This window comes from Mauremys reevesii, unplaced genomic scaffold, assembly GCF_016161935.1.
Source record: "Mauremys reevesii isolate NIE-2019 unplaced genomic scaffold, ASM1616193v1 Contig36, whole genome shotgun sequence".
NCBI lineage: Eukaryota > Metazoa > Chordata > Testudines > Geoemydidae > Mauremys > Mauremys reevesii.
Window position 1 is genome coordinate 226804 of NW_024100847.1, and position 23460 is coordinate 250263.

At 44.8% G+C, this 23460-nt stretch overlaps 2 protein-coding genes across 16 annotated transcripts in view; both read left to right on the forward strand.

Moving 5' to 3' along the window:
* LOC120393914 (complement receptor type 2-like) overlaps positions 1 to 23460 on the forward strand; it is a 341488-nt gene that overhangs the window by 187216 nt on the left and 130812 nt on the right. The gene's annotated exons all lie outside the window — the stretch shown is intronic.
* LOC120393911 (complement receptor type 1-like) overlaps positions 1 to 23460 on the forward strand; it is a 404201-nt gene that overhangs the window by 126646 nt on the left and 254095 nt on the right. For 10 of the 15 annotated variants that reach the window (XR_005592155.1, XR_005592156.1, XR_005592157.1 and 7 more), the window contains exons 15-20: positions 5094 to 5179; positions 11937 to 12131; positions 14538 to 14732; positions 20465 to 20650; positions 21700 to 21793; positions 22786 to 22871. Coding sequence is in view for 12 of the 15 variants with exons in the window: in XM_039518354.1 (XP_039374288.1) it covers positions 5094 to 5179; positions 11937 to 12131; positions 14538 to 14732; positions 20465 to 20650; positions 21700 to 21793; positions 22786 to 22871 (842 nt within the window). In the remaining 3 variants the exon portion in view is untranslated. The remainder of the gene's footprint in view (positions 1 to 5093; positions 5180 to 11936; positions 12132 to 14537; positions 14733 to 20464; positions 20651 to 21699; positions 21794 to 22785; positions 22872 to 23460) is intronic. The other 5 variants (XM_039518361.1, XM_039518362.1, XM_039518353.1 and 2 more) reach the window with 1 other exon arrangement.

The following is a 23460-nucleotide window of genomic DNA, read 5'->3' on the forward strand; positions in this document are numbered from 1 at the left end:
GTCCCGGTACCGCTCCCAGTCGCGGTACCGGTCGCACTCCCGGCGACGTTCCAAGTCCCGGTCGCAGAGTCGCCGGCACCGTAACAGGTCCGGCTCCAGGCACCGCGAGAGGCGTCGAGAGTCGCGTAGTCGCTCCAGGCGCCGCCGCACGCGGTCCAGATCCGCATCCCGGGGCCGCCGGTCGAGCTCCCGACGCCGCAGGTCGAGCTCCCGACGCCGCAGGTCGAGCTCCCGACGCCGTGACACGCGCAGGTCCCGTTCGCCGTCCAGAGAACGTGACGACTGGCACCGTCCGGCGGCACCGCGGGGGCCCTTTACTCCGGCACCGGACGTCCGCCCGGCCACCGCTTCGGCTCCTCCCTGGCCATCAAGAGAGCCCTCCGTCGCCTCCCCTGGGGGCAGCGCAGTTGACTTCCGGGCGGGGTCCCTCCCACCAGAACATGGACCGCAGCAATGGGGATTTTGGGTCCCTTGGGCCGAACATGAACAGGGGCCCCCCCTCCCGCCGCGACAGCCAGGCTCGGTGCGGTCGGTACCGGTAGCCACTGTCAGCAGGCCACCTCCGTCCCCCACTCCACAGGCCGCCGATCACGGCACGCACTTGGGGCATGACGCGGTTCCCGCAGACACGGAGCAGGCACCGGAGGAAGTGCTACCGGGTCCTTCCTCATCCTCCTCCCCCGATGAGGCGGTGGCAGGGGCGGCACCGTCGGAGCCCCCGCCGATCGACCTCAAGACTCACCAGGACCTTCTCAGAAGGGTAGCTAAGGCCATCAACCTACCCGTGGAAGAAGTCCAGGAGGTCGAGGACCCCATCACGGACGTGGTGGGGGAGGACGCCCCCGTGAGGGTAGCGCTCCCCTTCATTCGAACAATACAGAAAAACAATGCCGCTATCTGGCAGTCGCCCTCCTCCGTCCCGCCTACAGCGCGCGGAGTTGAGAGGAAGTACTCGGTCCCCCCGAGGGGCTACGAATACCTGTATGTTCACCCGGCTCCGGACTCTCTAGTTGTCCAATCCGTCAATGTCCGGGAGCGACACGGCCAGCCCGCCGCGGCGCCAAAGGCGAAGGAGTCCAAGCGCATGGACCTGTTAGGCCGGAAAATTTACTCAGCGGGCGGCCTCCAACTCCGTATCGCCAACCAAATGGCCTTGCTCTCAAGATATACATTCAACATCTTGGGCTGCCTAGCCAAATTTGCAGAGCTCACCCCGCAGGATTCCCGCAGGGAGTTCTCGGCACTGCTGGAGGAAGGAAAGCTAGCTTCCCGTACCTTAATTAAGGCAGCGGTAGACGCAGCGGACTCGGGGGCCAGGACCATAGCGTCAGGGGTAACCATGCGACGCATTGCATGGCTTCAGTCCTCTACTCTGCCGCCGGAGGTCCAGTACACGCTCCAGGACCTTCCTTTCGAAACGCGGGGTCTATTCTCAGAAAAGACTGATACCCGCATTCAAACCCTGAAGGACGGTAGAGTGGCGATCCGCACATTAGGGATGCACACGCCGGCCACCCAAAGGCGTCCCTTCCGGCAGCAACCTTATCGCCCCTTCCAATACAACAGACCTCGCCCGCCTAACAATCGGCGCTCGGCCCCCTTCCGCCGCAGACCATCGGGCGGGCGGCGGAACCAAACCCAGGGATCGTCCAAGGCCCCTCAGGGCCCAAAGTCGGCCTTTTGACGGGACGCCCGAGGGCCGCTCACCTCTCTCCAATCAGGATCCACCCCTTCTGTTTTCCGATCGCCTTTCCCGCTTCCTCCAGGCGTGGTCATCTGTAACATCAGACAGCTGGGTCCTCAACACGGTCCAGTACGGCTACCGCCTACAGTTCACTTCTCCCCCTCCCTCCCACCCACCCTCCCTGTCCCTCTTCAGGGACCCCTCTCACGAGCAAGTCCTCTTACAGGAGGTCCAGTCTCTGTTGAGCGTGGGTGCCATCGAGGAGGTGCCTCCCAGCAGGCGAGGCAGGGGATTCTATTCCAGATACTTCCTCATCCCCAAGGCGAAAGGCGGCCTTCGTCCCATCTTAGACCTCCGGGAGCTCAACAGATACCTGTGCAAGCTCAAGTTTCGGATGGTGACCTTGGGGTCCATTATCCCTTCCTTGGATCCTGGAGATTGGTTTGCTGCCCTCGACATGAGGGATGCCTACTTTCATGTGGCAATCTACCCCCCCACAGACGCTTCCTCCGCTTCCTGGTCAACGGAGCTCATTACCAGTTCGCAGTGCTCCCCTTCGGCCTCTCCACCGCGCCGAGGGTATTCACCAAGTGCATGGCGGTCGTCGCCGCAGCCCTCCGCCGTCGTCGCATCCACGTCTACCCATATCTCGACGACTGGCTGATTCGGGGCCGCTCCCAAGCGCTGGTGGCGAATCAAGTATCCGAGGTTCTACATCTGTTCCGGTCTCTCGGCCTCCTTGTCAACACCGAGAAGTCCCTCCTAGTTCCAGCGCAAAGAGTGGAGTTCATAGGAGCGGTCCTAGACTCCAATCTGGCCAGAGCGTGCCTACCTCGCACTCGGCACGAGACGTTGGCCTCCCTCATTCGGGCACTGCAGGCCTTTCCGACGACAACGGTGCGATCCTGCCTCCGCCTCCTCGGTCACATGGCAGCGTCCACATTTGTGACCGCGCACGCCAGGCTCCGACTTCGCCCATTCCAAATGTGGCTGGCGTCGGTGTACCGTCCTCATCGCGATCCCCTAGACATGGTGGTGACGGTGGCAAAGCCCGCTCTCCAGACGCTCACCTGGTGGCTGGACCCAGAAACGGTCTGCGAGGGAGTTCCGTTCCGCCCGCCTCGCCCGTCAATCACCCTGACGACGGACGCCTCGGCGCTGGGCTGGGGGGCTCACGTAGGAGACCAACACACCCAGGGTCTCTGGTCACCCCAGGAGCTCTCCCTCCATATCAACGTCCGAGAGCTGAGAGCGATCCGCTTAGCTTGTCTCGCCTTTCGGGCTCACCTGCAGAACCGCTGTGTAGCGGTCTACACGGACAACACCACAGCCATGTTTTATGTCAACAGGCAGGGCGGAGCGCGGTCCTCCCCACTTTGCAACGAGGCATTGCTCCTCTGGGATTTCTGCGTAGCCCACTCGATTCGCCTCGAAGCGTTTTTTCTGCCGGGAGCGCAGAACACGTTGGCCGACCGCCTCAGCAGGTCCTTCGCCTCTCACGAGTGGTCCCTTCGCCCAGATGTGGCTTATTCCATCTTCCAGAGGTGGGGCTTTCCCCAGATAGACCTCTTTGCTTCCCGGACCAACCGCAAATGCCACAGGTTCTGCTCCTTCCAAGGCCAAGCTCCAGGCTCCCTCTCAGATGCGTTTCTCCTGTCTTGGACAGAGCCTCTTCTCTACGCGTTTCCTCCGTTTCCGCTCGTCCACCGAGTGTTGCTCAAGATCCGGAGAGACAGAGCCTGCATCATACTCGTCGCTCCGGCCTGGCCGAGACAGCACTGGTATACCCTGCTGCTCGAGCTGTCGGTTCGGGAACCCATTCCCCTTCCGCTGTGGCCGGACCTCATAACCCAGGACCTCGGCAGGCTTCGTCACCCGAACCTGCAATCGTTGCATCTTACAGCTTGGTTCCTGAGTGGTTGACCGACGCAGAGAGGGATTGCTCCGCAGCGGTGCAGCAAGTGCTGCTCGAAAGCAGGAAACCTTCAACGCGAACTACTTACCTCGCCAAGTGGAAGCGCTTTGCCCTCTGGTGCGACCAGAGAGGTATCAACCCTTTCTCGGCCCCCATCCAGGCTGTCCTCGACTACCTTTGGTACCTCAAGGGTCAAGGTCTTGCAATCTCGTCCCTCCGAGTGCACCTGGCAGCGCTGTCAGCATTTCGACCAGCTATAGGAGGTCGCTCGATCTTCTCCAACCCGATGGTGTCACGATTCCTTAAAGGGTTAGACCGTCTCTACCCGCAGGTGCGGCCTCCTGCTCCGACATGGGATCTTAACCTGGTCCTCGCCCAGCTCATGGGCCCACCCTTCGAGCCCCTTGCAACTTGCTCTCTCCTCCATCTTACCTGCAAGACGGCCTTCCTCGTGGCGATCACATCCGCCAGACGGGTCTCAGAGCTCTGCGCCCTGACGGCGGGTCCCCCATATACCGTCTTTCACGGGGACAAGGTGCAGCTTCGACCACTCCCGGCCTTCCTCCCCAAGGTGGTGTCGCCCTTCCATCTCAACCAGGAGATCTTCCTCCCGGTCTTCTTCCCGAAGCCGCATGCCTCGCCTCGGGAGCAGCAGCTGCATACCCTCGACGTCCGCCGAGCGCTCGCGTTCTACATCGACCGCACGAAGCCCTTTCGGCGTTCGTCCCAGCTGTTTGTGGCAATAGCTGACCGCATGAAAGGCGAGCCAGTCTCCTCGCAGCGGATTTCTTCCTGGGTGACGTCCTGCATCAGAACGTGTTACGAGCTTGCTCGCGTTCCCCCGTGCCGACTCACCGCCCACTCCACGAGGGCACACGCCTCATCGGCCGCTTTCCTGGCCCATGTCCCCATCCAGGACATCTGTAGAGCGGCCACCTGGTCTTCAGTCCATACCTTCGCTTCCCACTACGCGTTGGTGCAGCAGTCTAGAGACGACGCAGCCTTCGGCTCTGCGGTATTACACTCCGCCACGTCTCATTCCGACCCCACCGCCTAGGTAAGGCTTGGGAATCACCTACATGGAATGGATAGGAGCAATCACTCGAAGAAGAAAAGACGGTTACTCACCTGTAGTAACTGGTGTTCTTCGAGATGTGTTGCTCCTATCCATTCCAATCCCGCCCTCCTTCCCCACTGTCGGAATAGCCGGCAAGAAGGAACTGAGGAGCGGACGGGCCGGCTGGGGTATATATACGCCGCCATGGCGGCGCCACTCCAGGGGGCGCCAGCCGGCCCGCCGGAGTTGCTAGGCTAAAAATGTTCCGAAGAGCCGTGCACGCGCGGCGCGCACACCTACATGGAATGGATAGGAGCAACACATCTCGAAGAACACCAGTTACTACAGGTGAGTAACCGTCTTTTCCATCTTTCTGTACTATTAACTAGTTCTTTGCTCACATGAGTAACAAACTTGAACCTTTTTTCTTTCTTTAGGTACAGATTAATTGGAACGACTTCTACCCAATGTGTGGTTGCGGAAAATGGAGTTAATTGGGATAAGGAGCTTCCACATTGCCAAGGTAAACTAATACAATGGTCTTAAGAACAGTTCACGTCTGGAGATGATGCAGCATAGCTGGTGCTTCAGCGGAGTCAGTCTGTTCTTTCTTTGGCATTTAATCCAAATGACAGTTGAGTTGCGGGGAGGAATGAAATCATACTGTGGTTCACTATGGTGTTTGGATGATTCCTACAAAATTCCTACAAATAGCGTGTGTTTTTATCCCCTTCTTATTCTACCATCTCCTCCCAGGAAAAACTATATTTTGATTGCTAAGTAAACCTATAAACCTGAGGAAATTCAGTTAGTGCTTAGTCCCCCTAAATACGTATCACGAAAACTAGTTACTGTTGGAAAACTGAAGAATAACGGACACTTCATAAATCATTCCTGGAAACCATTTTTGCCTCTAATACCTCCTGTATTTTTTGTTTCCCTTCAGCGTTCCAAGGTTGCAGTTAATTCTCATGTTACAAACAGTTGATTTTAGGTGGAGATAAACTCTTAAACTAAGGTTTTACTTTATGCCAGTACCCTACTACTCAGTGCTAAAGGGGAGGGAGAGAGAGGGACTTACAAGGAGGATTGTTTGGGAACCCTATTTTTCCGAACTCTCTGGGAGGGCTCCTTGGCAGTGAAGTCTCAGGCTTCTGAGAGTTCATATCACAGCCATAAAGTTCTTAGGAGGGGGGAATAAAGGTCATTGTACAGTCCTCATTTTGATGACGGCAGTGCTCACGCACACTATTGCATTTAGCTAACAATGCATTTATGTACTTGGTATTCAAGCAGTTGCAACAATTTGGTTTTATTCTTGCTGAGTTACCCAGCCTAACAGCTGGGATGGAGGCTCTTTCAGAGGCATTAGGCAGGTTGGTCACCTCGCTACTTTAATATTAAACTCTCCCAAAAGCGGGGAAGTTCAGTTCCAGAATATCATTGTATGTAGATAGCTTCATACAATGATAATGTTTAACTCGTGCAGTTTAGTGGAGGGTGTTGCGGGAGGGGCCTGATAGTCTACATACAGCACCCAACTGTATGGGTAACGTCGTCTTAAAGGGAAAGATCCAAAGTTGTATACACTCATTCACTCATGCCCGTCACCCCAATCGGGGTATGGGCAACTTTATTTTAAAATACATTTTGGTACCTGCTGTAGTCAAGTATCAGGCTTTGCATGTATGTATTATATTCTGTTTGACAAACATAGGCTATATCATAATACTGATGTGAATTTCTTGTGCAGTCTTAGACTCAAGTAGTCTGGCATGCCCAATTAGGAAGTAACTTTATGAACATAATAGGCCTTTTTTTTTTTTTTTTGCTTCTGCAGAGCTGGCCCCAGTTACAGAGTTTTCATGTGTATTTTATATTCACTCGATTTAGATTATGTTGATCATAAAGATATTTTTGGGATGGGGGAGACATGATGAAAGTGTAGGAGGATCCATTGTGTTGCTGGTGCCTTCTGTAGAAGCCACATTTCAAACAAACAAAAAAAACCCACAGCCCTCTCTATCTCTACAGAGCATTCCTCTTGGGCTTGCTGTCTGGTGTATAGATTCCAGTCCAACTAATGACCTAAACACAATTGAACCCTGAACACTGGGATGGTGGGGTTTGATTAGTTTCTCATTCCTCACCAAATAATCTCTATTCGACCATGAAAGCTCATGCTCCATAACGTCTGCTAGTCTATAAGCTGCCACAGGACTCTTTGCTGCTTTTACAAATAATCTCTGCTGCTTTTGAAGTCTTTCATCTAACTTTTGTTTATTTAGTGTAATTCCTCCCTGTTAACAATTCTCCTCCCTTCCCCTCAAAACCAAGCAACCAACCCTGGACTCCACACTCAAAATCTGAGGCTATTTCGGAGTGAAACCCAGTCTTAAAACTTCTTCCCAATTTATTTGCTTTAACGCTTTTGTCCTTGTGGACACCGCCTGGGATGGATCTGTCAACCAAGCTATCACCTTTTGGTCTAGAACCAGCTGCAGTTAGAAGGAAAGTTCTAATTTAAGCTTTCAGCTTCTGGAACATTGTAGAAGCGCAACTATTGTCTTTCAAGGATGTCAATCAAAGAGTCTCAGCTCCTTAAATATAATGTGAGGGAGGGATGTGGTCTGATAAAACTGTTATCCGGGATTTGTTCAATGGAACCAAAAATCTTCTAGATGAATGGATGTTGGGAGTGGAGAAAAGTTTGAAAGCAGAAAGTCTTGTAAATCTAAAGAAGGTAATGCCTCACATTTTGTTACAACAGAGTACGAATTATACTCTCAAAGGGTTAATTTTTCCCCCTTTTTGGGAGGAATTGTAAACAAATGTTTACTTAATCTTTACAATTCAACTGTAACTGAAATGTGCCTTAATATTTATGATGCCGTTCTCTTTTCCGTCAACGATTACTTGTTCTCCTCCTCCTCCTCCTCCTTCTAATATTGCCAATGGGATGGAATTTCCTGTTTTACACAATGTACTTACCTTACATTACCATACATGCTCAGGGTGATGTATACATGGTAAATAGTGTAAAATTTTAATGTATTGCACTTTTGTATCAAGGCCATTCAGTGAACTAGCTTCAAGGCTGTAATGAAAACAAGTACATCCAAATTGTCCCCAATAAAATCATTTGTGTGTTGCAAATTCAAGATAGTCAGTAGACCCTGAGATTTGTGTAGGTGAGTGTCTTTGTTACTTTTCCATTTCAACTGATGTGCAAGCCATCTTGACACAGTTAGAAATCTCTCTTCTATTGGGTAAGTGATTCACTGTTAAACACTGGTATCCATAAACGCTTTCTAAATCCATTTTGGACAGTACTCTGTTATATTAGTAGTTGACTTTTTAAAAATTGTAGGCTGCTTTAAGAGCATTTAAAATACAAAATTCCAGTGACTTCAGCCTTCTGTGCTGAATACTCTCAAATAGGATTAAGAGGAGGAATAGGTTTACCACATTTCTTCCTGGTTTTTAGGCCATTTGCTGAATATCTTGTTATGTAATAGTAGATATAAACTTAAGAATAGTCCAGATCATCTCTACCAGATACCCCACTGTCCACATAATAGTCCTGTGACTGGGAGGCATTCAGTGCACACCAGTGAAGTTACTGGAATTTGATACTCTCCCTATGTGGGTCAGCTTTAAATGGAGGTATAAAATAAAGGACATCTAAGCTTTAACCCTCTTTAGTTTCCCTAATGATCTTGGTTCTTGCCATGTCACAACTTTTAACTTTATCAAAGTGGGTGCCAAAGAACACTGGACAAGTACAATGTAGTGTTGTTAAATTCATCGTGTTCATAGTATTTCCTGTTGATAGTATAGGGAGCATCACAAATATAGCAATACAGTAAAACACTTTGGTGTGATAAGTGTGTCTGTCTTTTTTGAAAAATTGTACTTGCTCTATCCCTGATAACGAAATATAGAATTCAGCCATACTGAATTCACTGTACTAGAAGTAAACCCAGCATTGAATAATGTGTTACAAACTTGGTCAAAATACTAATTTATAACAAAACATAGAGAATACTTCTCTTGGCTTCATTCATAAGAGTAGAATAAGATTTTCGCAAGTTTCCTCATCTAAAGACTACATATGCAATATTCCATGCAGAAGTCCCTAGTAAATGCAGAACTACAGTAACTAGTAAAGAGATATACAGTTGGATACTGATGAACCTTAAGTCTGCTTTCTTGTACATATGTTTTAAATTATTTAATTTGTCATATTGAATACTGATGGGACTTTATTGAATAGCCTTAGACTCACCTACTCTGGCCTGCTGGCTTGAGAAAATACTTTATATATAGGCCTTGATTCAGCAAAGCACTTTGTGCGTTCTTAAGTCCCTTCTTAAGTGACTTCAGCGGGACTTGTTTTGCTGAATCTATCAGGCCTCAGTAAATAGGTCACAATTTTCACGTGCCTTGTCTGCATTGAGAGATTTTTCCCAGTACAGTCATAAAAAGTGCTAACTTTATCTTTGCATGGATACAGTGTATCTATATTGAACTTCATATAGATATAGTGGATTTTTGATACAGTTCATTCTTTTAGGGAATAAGTCTACTGCAGGAGAAAGCATCACAAAAAACTCTTGAAGGGGCAAATAAAAGCTCTTCCACTGAGCTTGACTGAGGAACATGAAGTTTTTAGCTGTCTAAAACCAGGATTCTTGTATCAAGAAAACTAATAACAAATATTTACAAAATGCATAACAAGTCTATAGAACATACTGCCACAAAATGGAGGCAAAGAACATGGTACGATTCAAAAAAGGATGAGACACTTAGAACCTTGTCCGGCAAAGACAAATGTGCTTAACTTTATTGATTTGGTATTAATTATATTTCTGTTAAATTCCTTATGAATTGTGAAAAATTTGGCCTACACTGCACAAGGGATCAGAAAAGAGTTGCCCGTGGAATTAATGAATCCCACAATACCTTTAAATTATTATGCCTGTGAGTGAGATCATGTTAACTAGTGTAGAATTTCCTAGATCCTTCTGCTTGCCCTTTTTGAATACTGGCACAAGATCAGCACTCAAGAAGAATGGAAGAATTTCCTTGTACTCTAAGATTAATTAAAAGTTAGTCAGTGGGCTAGAGATCTCCTTGGCCAACTTTTTAGGATACTTGGATGCAAGTTATCCCAAGAGTTTGATTTAACAGTGTTTATCCCTAGCAGATGCAGTTTAACTTCCTCCTTAATTACTAATAGACATGAAAGTACTTCTTCATACTCTTGTGATGAGACTGTTGTCGTACTTCTCTCCAATTACAAAAGGCAAATATTTACTGAAAACATCTGCCTTTCCTGCATCATTATTTTATCATCTCCATTTAGTAACAGGTTTGTACCATTACAAGCCGCGGTATACTGAATGTATCATCCAGACTAAGGAGAATCTGTCACCCCTGCCCTCTAACCTGGGGTGCCCGTTACAATGCTTTGCTACTGGAGGCTACAGTCTGGACTGTTCACAAGCAGCCTCCAATGGGAAAGTCACTTCCAGCTAGGTCTCAGCCAGCCACACCTTGGCTCTCACCAGCGTGGGTTATACATCAGGGTGACCACAACAAACTCCTAGTATTTGTTTTGTTTTTTTCCCCTCCAGAAATGTATGTCTTGTATTGCCCAGCCCTCTCACGGACAATACAAATTCATATCAAGTCTCCATTTCTTCAATAGAACTAATATGCACACACCTTGTTACCCAAATAGAGTTTCAAAGACACTTCAATTTAAACACACTGGATTAGATCAAACCAGTTTACTAACTACAAAGAGATTTTAAGTGAAGGCAAGTAATGAGGCATAAGTCCGAAATGGTTACAAGAGAAGTCAAGATAAAACACAACTGGTGCCCAGGTTAACAAACTATCTTAAATTCAAAATCAAGCTTTTTCTTACCACATGCTCTCAGCAGTCTTACTGACCCAACTTCTTAGGTGAGGACCCCTTCTTCATCTTAGTGACTGCTTCCTTTGTCTCTTCTCGTGCAGTGGATGAGTGAGAGGGAGGAGGTGCCTGGGAGTGTTTGTGCCTCCTTTTTTACAGTGGCAGCCCTGCCTTGGAAAACATTCCCAGCTGACAAAACGTCTATAGGGAAAGATCTTCCCTGCTGCTGTTCCTTGTTTTTGAGTTTTTTCTTTCTTCCTGCTTGATGACTGCTTTACTGCTTAAATGCAAATTAAGCAGAGCAAGCATTCCTTTGAGACAGAGCTGTTTGCCTACTTGTGCTGTGGTTTGCAACATGAGTTAACATTATACAGGGAAATCTTATAACGGTGTTGTCATACATTTTATCAGGACAGTATTGACGAGTAAACTATAAATGGTCAGATACCTCACAGGGCATACTTGGTTCAAAGATTATAACAGCAGTCTCTAGGGTGTAGACACGGGTACGTTCTCTTACAGTAGGATTTATTTTGTTCCTAAAGAACTTCAAAACCTTCTCCTTACTGTCTGTAACCATGCCAGTTGTGTCTCTTTCACTGATGTCGTTAGCTCCCCATATAGATTTTTTACCTTTCATAATTTATGCCATCTATCCTTTTTCCCATGTATTATGTTGCTTTTTAATTGTAATTGCTGCCAGTTGCAGTCAATGGATCTACCCACACAAATATGTTTATGTATATGAGTTTTCAGGATCTGGGCCTTCACATATACAATAGGAATATTTGAACTTGTACTAAATCTGCAAGTGGATCTTAATTCTTCTTAATTGGGATAAGAAGCTTCCACATTGCCAAGATAAACTAATGCAATGGTCTTAAGAACAGTTCACGTCTGGAGATGATGCAGCATAGCTGGTGCTTCAGAGGAGTCAGTCTGTTCTTACTTTGGCATTTCATCCAAATGACAGTTGAGTTGGGGGGAGGAATGAAATCATACTGTGGTTCACTATGGTGTTTGGATGACTCCTACAAAATTGTTTTTCTTCTTTAAAAAGAGTCTCTTTTAGATTGTTTACCTGGCACTGTTTGGGAAGGGGCATACTCTGTTAAGGTCATTTTCCTGAGGTGGTGTTTTATGGAACATTCTCCTTGAGCAGTGGATGTTCCGGGTTCGGTCAACCTAAAAGCAGAAAAACCTTCAGAATCTGCTTCAAAGGTTAAAATGCAATGTTAAGTCCCCTTCAAATGGCTAAATAGCTTTCTAGGCGGATCTAAGAACTTTCTTAGTGAAACTCTCTTCCGTTCACCTTCAATGTAACCTTTAATTTACATGTTGACGTTCTTTGCTTCAGCAATACCTTGTCCTCCACCTCCTGATATCACCCATGGATCCCATACTGGTCAGAGTGAACAAGAGTTTTCCTTTGGCTCAGTGGTAACTTACAAATGTGACCAGGGCTTCTCTCTTATTGGAGAGGCCTCCATTCATTGTACAACGAAAGATCACGTCAATGGAGAGTGGAGTGGGCCTGCCCCTGAATGCAAAGGTTAGTAGCGTCTGTTTTTATCCCCTTCTTATTCTACCATTTCCCCTCCAGAAATGTATGTCTTGTATTGCCCAGCCCTCTCACGGACAATACAAATTCATATCAAGTCTCCATTTCTTCAATAGAACTAATATGCACACATCTTGTTACTCAAATAGAGTTTCACAGACACTTCAGTTTAAACATACTGGATTAGATCAAACCAGTTTACTAACTACAAAGAGATTTTAAGTGAAGGCAAGTAATGAGGCATAAGTCCAAAATGGTTACAAGAGAAGTCAAGATAAAACACAACTGGTGCCCAGGTTAACAAACTATCTTAAATTCAAAATCAAGCTTTTTCTTACCACAGGCTCTCAGCAGTCTTACTGACCCAACTTCTTAGGGGAGGACCCCTGCTTCAGCTTAGTGGCTGCTTCCTTTGTCTCATCTAGTGCAGTGGACGGAGTGAGAGGCAGGAGGGGTACCTGGCAGTGTTTGTCCCTCCTTTTTTATAGTGTCAGCGCTGCCCCTTGGAAAACATTCCCAGGGAAAGATCTTCCCTGCTGCTGTTCTTGCCTTTTTTTTCCCCTGCTTCATGACTGCTTTACTGCTTAAATGCAAATTAAGCAGAGCACACATTCTTCTGAGACAGAGCTGTTTACCTACTTGTGCTGTGGTTTGCAACATGAGTTAACATTATACAGGGAAATCTTATAACTTATAACGGTGTTGTCATACATTTTATCAGGACAGTATTGACCCATAAACAATAAATGGTCAGATACCTCACAAGGCATACTTGGTACAAAGATTATTATAGCAGTCTCTAGGGTGTGGACGCAGGCACATTCTCTTACAGTAGGATTTCTTTTGTTCCTAAAGAACTTCAAAACCTTCTCCTTATTGTCTGTAACCATGCCAGTTGTGACTCTTTCACTGATGTCTTTAACTCATATCGATTTTTTTACCTTTCATAATTCATGCCGTCTATCCTTTTTCCCATGTATTATGTTGCTTTTTATTTGTAATTGCTGCCAGTTGCGGTCAATAAATCTACCCACACAAATACATTTATGTATATGAGTTTTCAGATCTGGGCCTTAACATGTACAATAGGAATATTTGAACTTATACTAAATTGGAGAAGTGGTCTGAAGTAAACAGGATGAAGTTTAATAAAGACAAATGCAAAGTGCTCCACTTAGGAAGGGACAATCAGTTTCACACATACAGAATGGGAAAAGACTGTCTAGGAAGGAGTATGGCAGAAAGGGATCTAGGGGTTATAGTGGACCACAAGCTAAATGTGAGTCAACAGTGTGATGCGGTTGCAAAAAAAGCAAACATGATTCTGGGATGCATTAAGAGGTGTTTTGTGAGCAAGACACGAGAAGTCATTCTTCTGCTCTACTCTGCGCTGGTCAGGCCTCAGCTGGAGTAGTGTGTCTAGTTCTGGGCACCACATTTCAAGAAAGACATGGAGAAATTGGAGAGGGTCCAGAGAAAAGCAACAAGAATGATTAAAGGTCTAGAGAACATGACCTATGAACGAAGGCTGAAAGAATTGGGTTTGTGTAGTTTGGAAAAGAGAAGACTGAGAGGGGACATGATAGCAATTTTCAGGTATCTAAAAGGGTGTCATAAGGAGATGGGAGAAAAGTTGTTCACCTTAGCCTCTAAGGATAGAACAAGAAGCAATGGGCTTAAATTTCAGCAAGGAAGGTTTAGGTTGGACATTAGGAAAAAGTTCCTAACTGTCAGGGTGGTTAAACATTGGAATAAACTGCCTTGGGAGGTTGTGGAATCTCCATCTCTGGAGATATTTAAGAGTAGGTTAGATAAATGTCTATCAGGGATGGTCTAGACAGTATTTGGTCCTGCCATGAGGTCAGGGGACTGGACTCGATGACCTCTCGAGGTCCCTTGAGTCCTAGAGTCTATGCAACTATGAATCTAAATCTGCAAGCGGATCTTAATTCTCTTGATTCAGGATATAAGGCAACCACTGTCTGTGTGGGATTAGGAAGCATCATCCCGCTTCTGCTGCTTCTCACTTCCCCTGGGCATGTTACACAATTATACATAAATGTGGGTTGTAAGATTTCCTCTGTAGCCTTTGATGGTGACCACTACCGGGTTTGGTCAAGCCTAATGGCAGAAAAACCTTCAGAATCTGCTTCAAATGTTAAAATGCAACGTTAAGTCCCCTTCAAATGGCTAAATAGCTTTCTAGGGGGATCTAAGACAGCTTTCTTAGTCTCTAAGGTGCCACAAGTACTCCTGGTTTTTTTTTGTTTGTTTTTTTTTTTTTTTTTGCGGATACAGACTAACACGGCTGCTACTCTGAAACCTTTCTTAGTGAAACTCTCTTCGGTTCACCTTCAATGTAACCTTTAATTTTCATGTTGACGTTCTTTGCTTCAGCAATACCTTGTCTTCCACCTCCTGATATCACCAGTGGATCCCATACTGGTCAGAGTGAACAAGAGTTTTCCTTTGGCTCAGCGGTAACTTACAAATGTGACCAGGGCTTCTCTCTTATTGGAGAGGCCTCCATTCATTGTACAACGAAAGATAACATCAATGGAGAGTGGAGTGGCCCTGCCCCTGAATGCAAAGGTTAGTAGCGTCTGTTTTTATCCCCTTCTTACTGTACCATCTCCTCCCAGGAAAAATTATATTTTGATTGCTAAGTAAACCCATAAACCTGAGGAGATTCGGTTAGTGCTTAGTCCCCCTAAATACGTATCACGAAAACTAGTTACTATTGGAAAACTGAAGAATAACGGACACTTCATAAATCATTCCTGGAAACCATTTTTGCCTCTAATACCTCCTGTATTTTTTTGTCTCCCTTCAGTGTTCCAAGGTTGCAGTTAATTCTCATGTTACAAACAGTTGATTTTAGGTGGAGATAGACCTCTAAACTAAGGTTTTACTTTATGCCAGTACCCTACTACTCAGTGCTAAAGTGGGGGGAGGGGGAGAGAGAGCCTTACAAGGAGGACTGTTTGGGAACCCTATTTTTCAGAAGTCTCTGAGAGGGCTCCTTGGCAGTGAAGGCTCAGGCTTCTGTGAGTTCATATCACAGCCATAAAGTTCTTAGGAGGGGGAAATAAAGGTCATTGTACAATCCTCCTTTGGGCGACTGCAGTGCTCACGCACACTATTGCATTTAGCTAACAATGCATTTATGTACTTGGTATTCAAGCAGCTGCAACAATTTGGTTTTATTCTTGCTGTATTACCCAGTCTAACAGCTGGGATGGAGGCTCTTTCAGAGGCATTAGGTAGGTTGGTCACCTCGCTGCTTCAATATTTAAATTCTCCCAAAAGCGGGAAAGTTCAGTTCCAGAATATTATTGTGTAATATATATATATTGATATAATAGGCATCACATAAACCTGGTGGACTGAGAGCAATCAATGGGACACAATCATTCCGGGGTACAAAATATATCGGAAGGACAGAACAGGTCGTGCAGGGGGAGGAGTGGCTCTATATGTGAAAGAAAGTGTAGATTCAAATGAAGTAAAAATCTTAAGCGAATTCACATGTTCCACAGAATCTCTATGGATAGAAATTTCAAGCTCTAGTAAAAATATAACAGGGATCTATTATGGACCACCTGACCAGGACAGTAATAGTGATGATGAAATGCTAAGGGAAATCAGAGAGGCTATCAAAATTAAGAACCCAATAATAGTGGGGGTTTTCAATTATCTGCATATTGGCTGGGAACATTTCACTTCAGGACGAAATGCAGAGATAAAATTTCTTGATACTTTAAATAACTGATTCATTGAGCAGTTGGTACAGAAACCCACAAGGGGAGAGGCAACTCTAGATTTAATCCTGAGTGGAGCGCAGGAGCTGGTCCAAGAGGTAACTATAGCAGGACCGCTTGGAAACGGTGACCATAATACAATAGCATTCAACATCCCTGTGGTGGGAAGAACACCTCAACTGCCCAACACTGTGGCATTTAATTTCAAAAGGGGGAACTATGCAAAAATGAGGGGGTTAGTTAAACAAATGTTAAAAGGTACAGGGACTAAAGTGAAATCCCTGCAAGTTGCATGGGCTCTTTTTAAAGACACCATAATAGAGGCCCAACTTCAATGTATACCCCAAATTAAGAAAAACAGTAAAAGAACTAAAAAACAGCCACCGTGGCTTAACAACCATGTAGAAGAAGCAGTGAGAGATAAAAAGACTTCCTTTAAAAAGTGGAAGTCAAATCCTAGTGAGGCAAATAGAAAGGAGCATAAACACTGTCCAATTAAGTGTAAAAATATAATAAGAAAAGCCAAAGAGGAGTTTAAAGAACGGCTAGCCAAAAAGCTCAAAAGTTAATAAAAAACATTTTCTTAAGTACGTCAGAAGCAGGAAGCCTGCTAAACAACCAGTGGGGCCCTTGACGATCGAAATACAAAAGGAGCACTTAAAGACGATAAAGTCATTGCGGAGAAACTAAATGGATTCTTTGCTTCAGTCTTCACGGCTGAGGATGATAGGGAGATTCCCAAACCTGAGCTGGCTTTTGTAGGTGACAAATCTGAGGAACTATCACAGATTGAAGTGTCACTAGAGGAGGTTTTGGAATTAATTGATAAACTCAATATTAACAAGTCACCGGGACCAGATGGCATTCACCCCAGAGTTCTGAAAGAACTCAAATGTGAAGTTGCGGAACTATTAACTAAGGTTTGTAACCTGTCCTTTAAATCGCTTCGTACCCAATGACTGGAAGTTAGCTAATGGAACGCCAATATTTAAAAAGGGCTCTAGGGGTGACCCCGGCAATTACAGACTGGTAAGTCTAACGTCGGTACCGGGCAAATTAGTCGAAACAATAGTTAAAAATAAAATTGTCAGACACATAGAAAAACAAACTGTTGAGCAATAGTCAACATGGTTTCTGTAAAGGGAAATCGTGTCTTACTAATCTATTAGAGTTCTCTGAAGGGGTCAACAAACATGTGGACAATGGGGATCCGTGGACATAGTGTACTTAGATTTCCAGAAACCCTTTGACAGGCTCCCTCACCAAAGGCTCTTACGTAAATTAAGTTGTCATGGGATAAAAGGGAAGGTCCTTTCATGGATTGAGAACTGGTTAAAAGACAGGAAACAAAGGGTAGGAATTAATGGTAAATTCTCAGAATGGAGAGGGGTAACTAGTGGTGTTCCCCAAGGGTCAGTCCTGGGACCAATCCTATTCAATTTATTCATAAATGATCTGGAGAGAGGGGTAAACAGTGAGGTGGCAAAGTTTGCAGATGATGCTAAACTGCTCAAGATAGATAAGACCAAAGCAGATTGTGAAGTACTTCAAAAAGATCTCACAAAACTAAGTGATTGGGCAACAAAATGGCAAATGAAATTTAATGTGGATAACTTGTAAAGTAATGCACATTGAAAAAAATAACCCCAACTATACATACAATATGATGGGGGCTAATTTAACTACAACAAGTCAGGAAAAAGATCTTGGACTCATCTTGGATAGTTCTCTGAAGATGTCCATGCAGTGTGCAGAGTCGGTCAAAAAAGCAAACAGGATGTTAGGAATCATTAAAAAGGGGATAGAGAATAAGACTGAGAATATCTTATTGTTCTTATATAAATCCATGATACACTCACATCTTGAATACTGTGTACAGATGTGAGCTCAACTCAAAAAAGATATACTGGCTTTAGAAAAGGTTCAGAGAAGGGCAACTAAAATGATTAGGGGGTTTGGAATGGGTCCTGTATGAGGAGAGATTAGAGGCTAGGACTTTTCAGCTTGGAAAAGAGAAGACTGAGGGGGATATGATAGAGGTATATAAAATCATAAGTGGTGTGGAGAAAGTGAATAAGCAAAAGTTATTTACTTGTTCCCATAATATAAGAACTAGGGACCACCAAATGAAATGAATGGGCAGCAGGTTTAAAACAAATGCAAGGAAGTTCTTCACACAGCACAGAGTCAACCTGTGGAACTCCCTGCCTGAGGAGGTTGTGAAGGCTAGGACTAACAGGGTTTAAAAGAGAACTACATAAATTCATGGAGGTTAAGTCCATTAATGGCTATTAGCCACGATGGGTAAGGAATGGGGTCCCTAGCCTCTGTTCGTCAGAGGATGGAGATGGATGGCAGGAGAGAGATCACTTGATCATTGCCTGTTAGGTTCACTCCCTCCGGGGCACCTGGCATTGGCCACTGTCGGTAGACAGATACTGGGCTAGATGGACCTTTGGTCTGACCCGGTACAGCCGTTCTTATGTATGTAGATAGCTTCATACAATGATGATGTTTAACTTGTGCAGTTTACTGGAGGGGGTTGGGGGAGAGGCCTGATGTGCTGTATGTAGACTAGCACCCAACTGTATGGGTAACGCCTTCTTAAAGGGAAAGATCCAAAGTTGTATAACTTTATTTTAAAATACATTTTGGTACCTGCTGTAGTCAAGTATCAGGCTTTGCATGTATGTATTATATTCTGTTTGACAAACATAGGCTATATCTTAATACTGATGTGAATTTCTTGTGCAGTCTTAGACTCAAGTAGTCTGGCATACCCAATTAGGAAGTAATTTTATGTACATAATAGGCCTTTTTTGCTTCTGCAGAGCTGGCCCCGGTTACAGAATTTTCATGTGTATTTTATATTCACTTGATTTAGATTATGTCAATCATATAGATATTTTTGGGAAGGGGGAGACATGATGGAAGTATAGGAGGATCCATTGTGTTGCTGGTGCCTTCTGTAGAAGCCACATTTCAAACAAACAAAAAAAACCCCACAGCCCTCTCTATCTCTACAGAGCATTCCTCTTGAGCTTGCTGTCTGGTGTATAGATTCCAGTCCAACTAATGACCTAAACACAATTGAACCCTGAACACTGGGATGGTGGGGTTCGATTAGTTTCTCATTCCTCACCAAATAATCTCTATTTGCCCATAAAAGCTCATGCTCCATAACGTCTGTTAGTCTATAAGGTGCCACGGGACTCTTTGCTGCTTTTACAAATAATCTCTGCTGCTTTTGAAGTCTGTCATCCAACTTTTGTTTATTTAGTGTAATTCCTCCCTGTTAACAATTCTCCTCCCTTCCCCTCAAAACCAAGCAACCAACCCTGGACTCCACACTCAAAATCTGAGGCTATTTCGGAGTGAAACCCAGTCTTAAAACTTCTTCCCAATTTATTTGATTTAACTCTTTTGTCCTTGTGGACAGTGCCTGGGGTGGATCTGTCAACCAGGTTATTGCCACCTGGTCTAGAACCAGCTGCAGTTAGAAGGAAAGTTCTAATTTAAGCTTTCAGCTTCTGGAACATTGTAGAAGCGCAACTATTGTCTTTCAAGGATGTCAATCAAAGAGTCTCAGCTCCTTAAATATAATGTGAGGGAGGGATGTGGTCTGATAAAACTGTTATCCGGGATTTGTTCAATGGAGCCAAAAATCTTCTAGATGAATGGATGTTGGGAGTGGAGAAAAGTTTGAAAGCAGAAAGTCTTGTAAATCTAAAGAAGGTAATGCCTCACATTTTGTTACAACAGAGTATGAAATACACTCTCAAAGTGTTAATTCCCCCCCCCTTTTTGGGAGGAATTGTAAACAAATGTTTACTTAATCTTTACAATTCAACTGTAACTGAAATGTGCCTTAACATTTATGATGCCGTTCTCTTTTCCGTCAATGATTACTTGTTCTCCTCCTCCTCCTAATATTGCCAATGGGATGGAATGTCCTGAAAATTTAGGATCAGTTGCCCCTTAGAAAATACAATACAGAACATTGGGAAGTATTTCAGTTACTTTCCTGACTTCGCTTTCATTGGCACTTGTCCACATGCTCGTCATACAGCTTCCATGCATCGCATGAAAAATATGAAAATCAGCTGTCTCAGAGAGAGCTTTCCACCAGTTGTTTCACTTGTTTCTAATGCCAGACAAGTTTCATCTACTCGTGTATAGATTGCTCCCTTGGTCTCCTTTGCCCTGTACATCACCTTCTTTCATGTCACTCTGTATGGTTGTAACAGTGTCTCTGAGCCTGTGCTGCGTTAGATCATAAGCCCGGTGAGATGGAGGAATGTCCTGTCTTGCACAATGTACTTACCACACATGCTCAGGGTGATGTATACATGTACAATTTTGTAATGTAAAATTTTAATGTACTGCAGTTTTGTATAAAGCCCATTCAATGAACTAGCTTCAAGGCTCTCATGAAAACAAGTACATCCAAATTGTCCCCAATAAAATTATTTGTGACTTCTCAAAAATGATTATTCTGTTACAACAGACTACTGAATATCTCTCATAGTTAACTTTTTCCCTTCCTTGTCTCTCTCTTGCTAGGCATTTGTGATTCTCCTCCAAGATTGAGTTTTGCTGAGCTGCCTGCGACAGTGAACGATTCCTACCCTGTTGGGACCAAACTGAAATACTCCTGTCGCCCAGGATACGTTTTGGGCTCTGGAAAGTCTCCTTTAGTTGTATGTCTTGCAAATTCAACATGGTCAGTAGACCCTGAGTTTTGTGTTGGTGAGTATCTTTGCTTTTACATTTCAACTGATGTGCAAGCCATCTTGACACAGTTAGAAATCTCTCTTCAATTGGGTAACCCCTTCTTATTTTACTATCTCTTCCCAGGAAAAAAACTATGTTTTGATTGCTAAATAAACCCATAAACCTGAGGAAATTCAGTTAGTGCTTAGTCCCCCTAAATACTTATCATGAAAACTAGTTACGGTTGGAAAACTGAAGAATGACGGACACTTCATAAATCATTCCTGGAAACCATTTTTGCCTCTAATACCTCCTGTATTTGTTTGTCTCCCTTCAGCGTTCCAAGATTGCAGTTAATTCTCATGTCACAAACGGTTGATTTTAGATGGAGATAAACTCTTAAACTAAGGTCTTGCTTTTATGCCACTACTGTACTACTCAGTGCTGGGGGAGGGAGAGAGAGAGGGGCTTACAAGCAGGATTGTTTGGGAACCCTATTTTTTCAGAACTCTCTGGGAGGGCTCCTTGGCAGTGAAGGCTCAGGCTTCTGTGAGTTCATATCCCAGCCATAAAATTCTTAGGAGAGGGAAATAAAGGTCATTGTACAATCCTCATTTTGGGAGGAATTGTAAACAAATTGTTTACTTAATCTTTACAATTCAACTGTAACTGAAATGTGCATTAATATTTATGATGCCTTTCTTTGGAGGCAAAGAACATGGTACAATTCAAAAAAGGATGAGACACTTAGAACCTGGTCCAGCAAACACAAATGTGTTCTTAATTCTCTTGATTCAGGATATAAGGCAGCCACTGTCTGTGTGGGATTAGGAAGCATCATCCCGCTTCCGCTTCTTCTCACTTCCCCTGGGCATGTTACACAATTATCCATAATGTGGGTTGTAAGATTTCCTCTGTAGCCTTTGGTGCTGACTGCTGTCGTACAGGACAGATCTTGAACTCCCAGACCATTGGCTTTGATCTGCCATGGTATTTGCTATGTTAGGGAGTGCAAGTTACCATATCCCCTTTTTCCCAGTAAGGTAATATTAGGTAACGCTAATATTAGTCTTGTTCTCTTATAGGAAGACTGTGTAAACAACTAGAACTAGAAAATGGCAGGGTTGATTTAACCGATCTCCGGTTTGGTGCAACAGCAAACTTCTCGTGTGATGAAGGGTGAGTGGCAAGTTGCTTCTTTTGACTAACAGAACCTAGACTGGTGTAAAAGTGCTGGTGAAGTCTGGCAAAATGAGAGTAGAAAGCCTGCTTAACTTCAAGAACATAAGTGAGTGGTGTGCTGTAAATCTGTAGCTCTGGCCTGGGCCCTTGTTAAGAATTACACCTGCGATTTTTTCAAAGGAGCTGAAGGAAGATAGATAGCCACCCAGCTACGGTTGTCATGCAGTGGGAGATGGGTACCTAACTCGCTCAGGTGCTTTTGAAGATCTCAGCCTAGAGGCCTCAGGAGATCATTCTGTAGGGGTTGGGTCATGTGATCTGTAAATTAACTAGTTTTCTGGGTATTTGAAGAGTTCTGTAGCAGAGGTGGTAGGGCCTTCTGTCACCTACTGGAGATAGGAGTGCAAAAATTTCTAATTTAGAAGAGGGATAATTTGTTCCCCTTTGCCGAGGATTAACAAGGATTCTCAAGCATTTGATAAGCCTAGCCCAGAAGTGAGGACTCTGTCCTGTTAACACTTTGAGGAGCTATATCCTCTGGTCTGTAGCTCTTTCTTGCCTTTAACTACACAGGGTTTGGTCTTCACGTACAGCGGCACAGCTGTAGTCTTGTATATAAAGCTGCTCCTCTACTGATGGGAGAGCCTCTCCTGTCAGCATAGTTAATCCATCTCGCCAAGAGGCAGTAGCTATGCGGGCGGGAGTTCTCCTGTCGACATAGCGCTGTCTATGTTGGAGGGGGTTAGGCCAGTATAACTGTCACTCAGGGATATGGATTTTTCACACCTCTGAGCAACGTAGTTGTACTGATATAGATGTGTAGTGTAGACCTGGCCTTAGTGTTTCTTGGTCCTATGGTGTTAGATGTGTCCCTTTTCCAATGGTTTGTCTGCACCTTCTGGCAGAAAAACCAAGTTCCATCTTTCTGGACTGTTAACTAGTTCTTTGCTCACATGAGTAACAAACTTGAAGCCTTTTTCTTTCTTTAGGTACAGATTAATTGGAACGATTTCTGCCCAATGTGTGGTTGTGGGAAATGGAGTTAATTGGGATAAGAGGCTTCCACATTGCCAAGGTAAACTAATACAATGGTCTTAAGAACAGTTCACGTCTGGAGATGATGCAGCCTAGTTGGTGCTTCAGCGGAGTCAGTCTGTTCTTACTTTGACATTTAATCCAAATGACAGTTGAGTTGGTGAGAGGAATGAAATCATACTGTGGTTCACCATGGTGTTTGGATGACTCCTACAGAATCAATTTTTTCTTTAAAGAGTCCCTTTTAGATTGTTCACCTGGCACTGTTTAATACGCACAATACAACAGGCTTCATGGCTCCTCTTTGCTGTGAAATCCTGCAGTTCACTAAGTAAAAGGCATGATAATGACTTCAAGAAGTTTTGATCCTTCCCAAATCTGACTGTCCACTTAAAATCTGACGCTCTTTTGGAGTGAATCGCAATTAATTTGCCTCTACCTTAATTTGATCTCTTGGATGCTTTCTGGGCTTGGTCTGTCAATCATGCAGCTGATATCCAGTTTCTAGAATCAGCTGCTGCTACAAGCAATGTCCTAGCTTAGTTTTTTGCTGGTGGAACAACACTACCTCCAGAGATGGCGGGGAAAAGGTTCTGGTTCCCTGAGGCTGATGTTGGGGAGGGGCACTC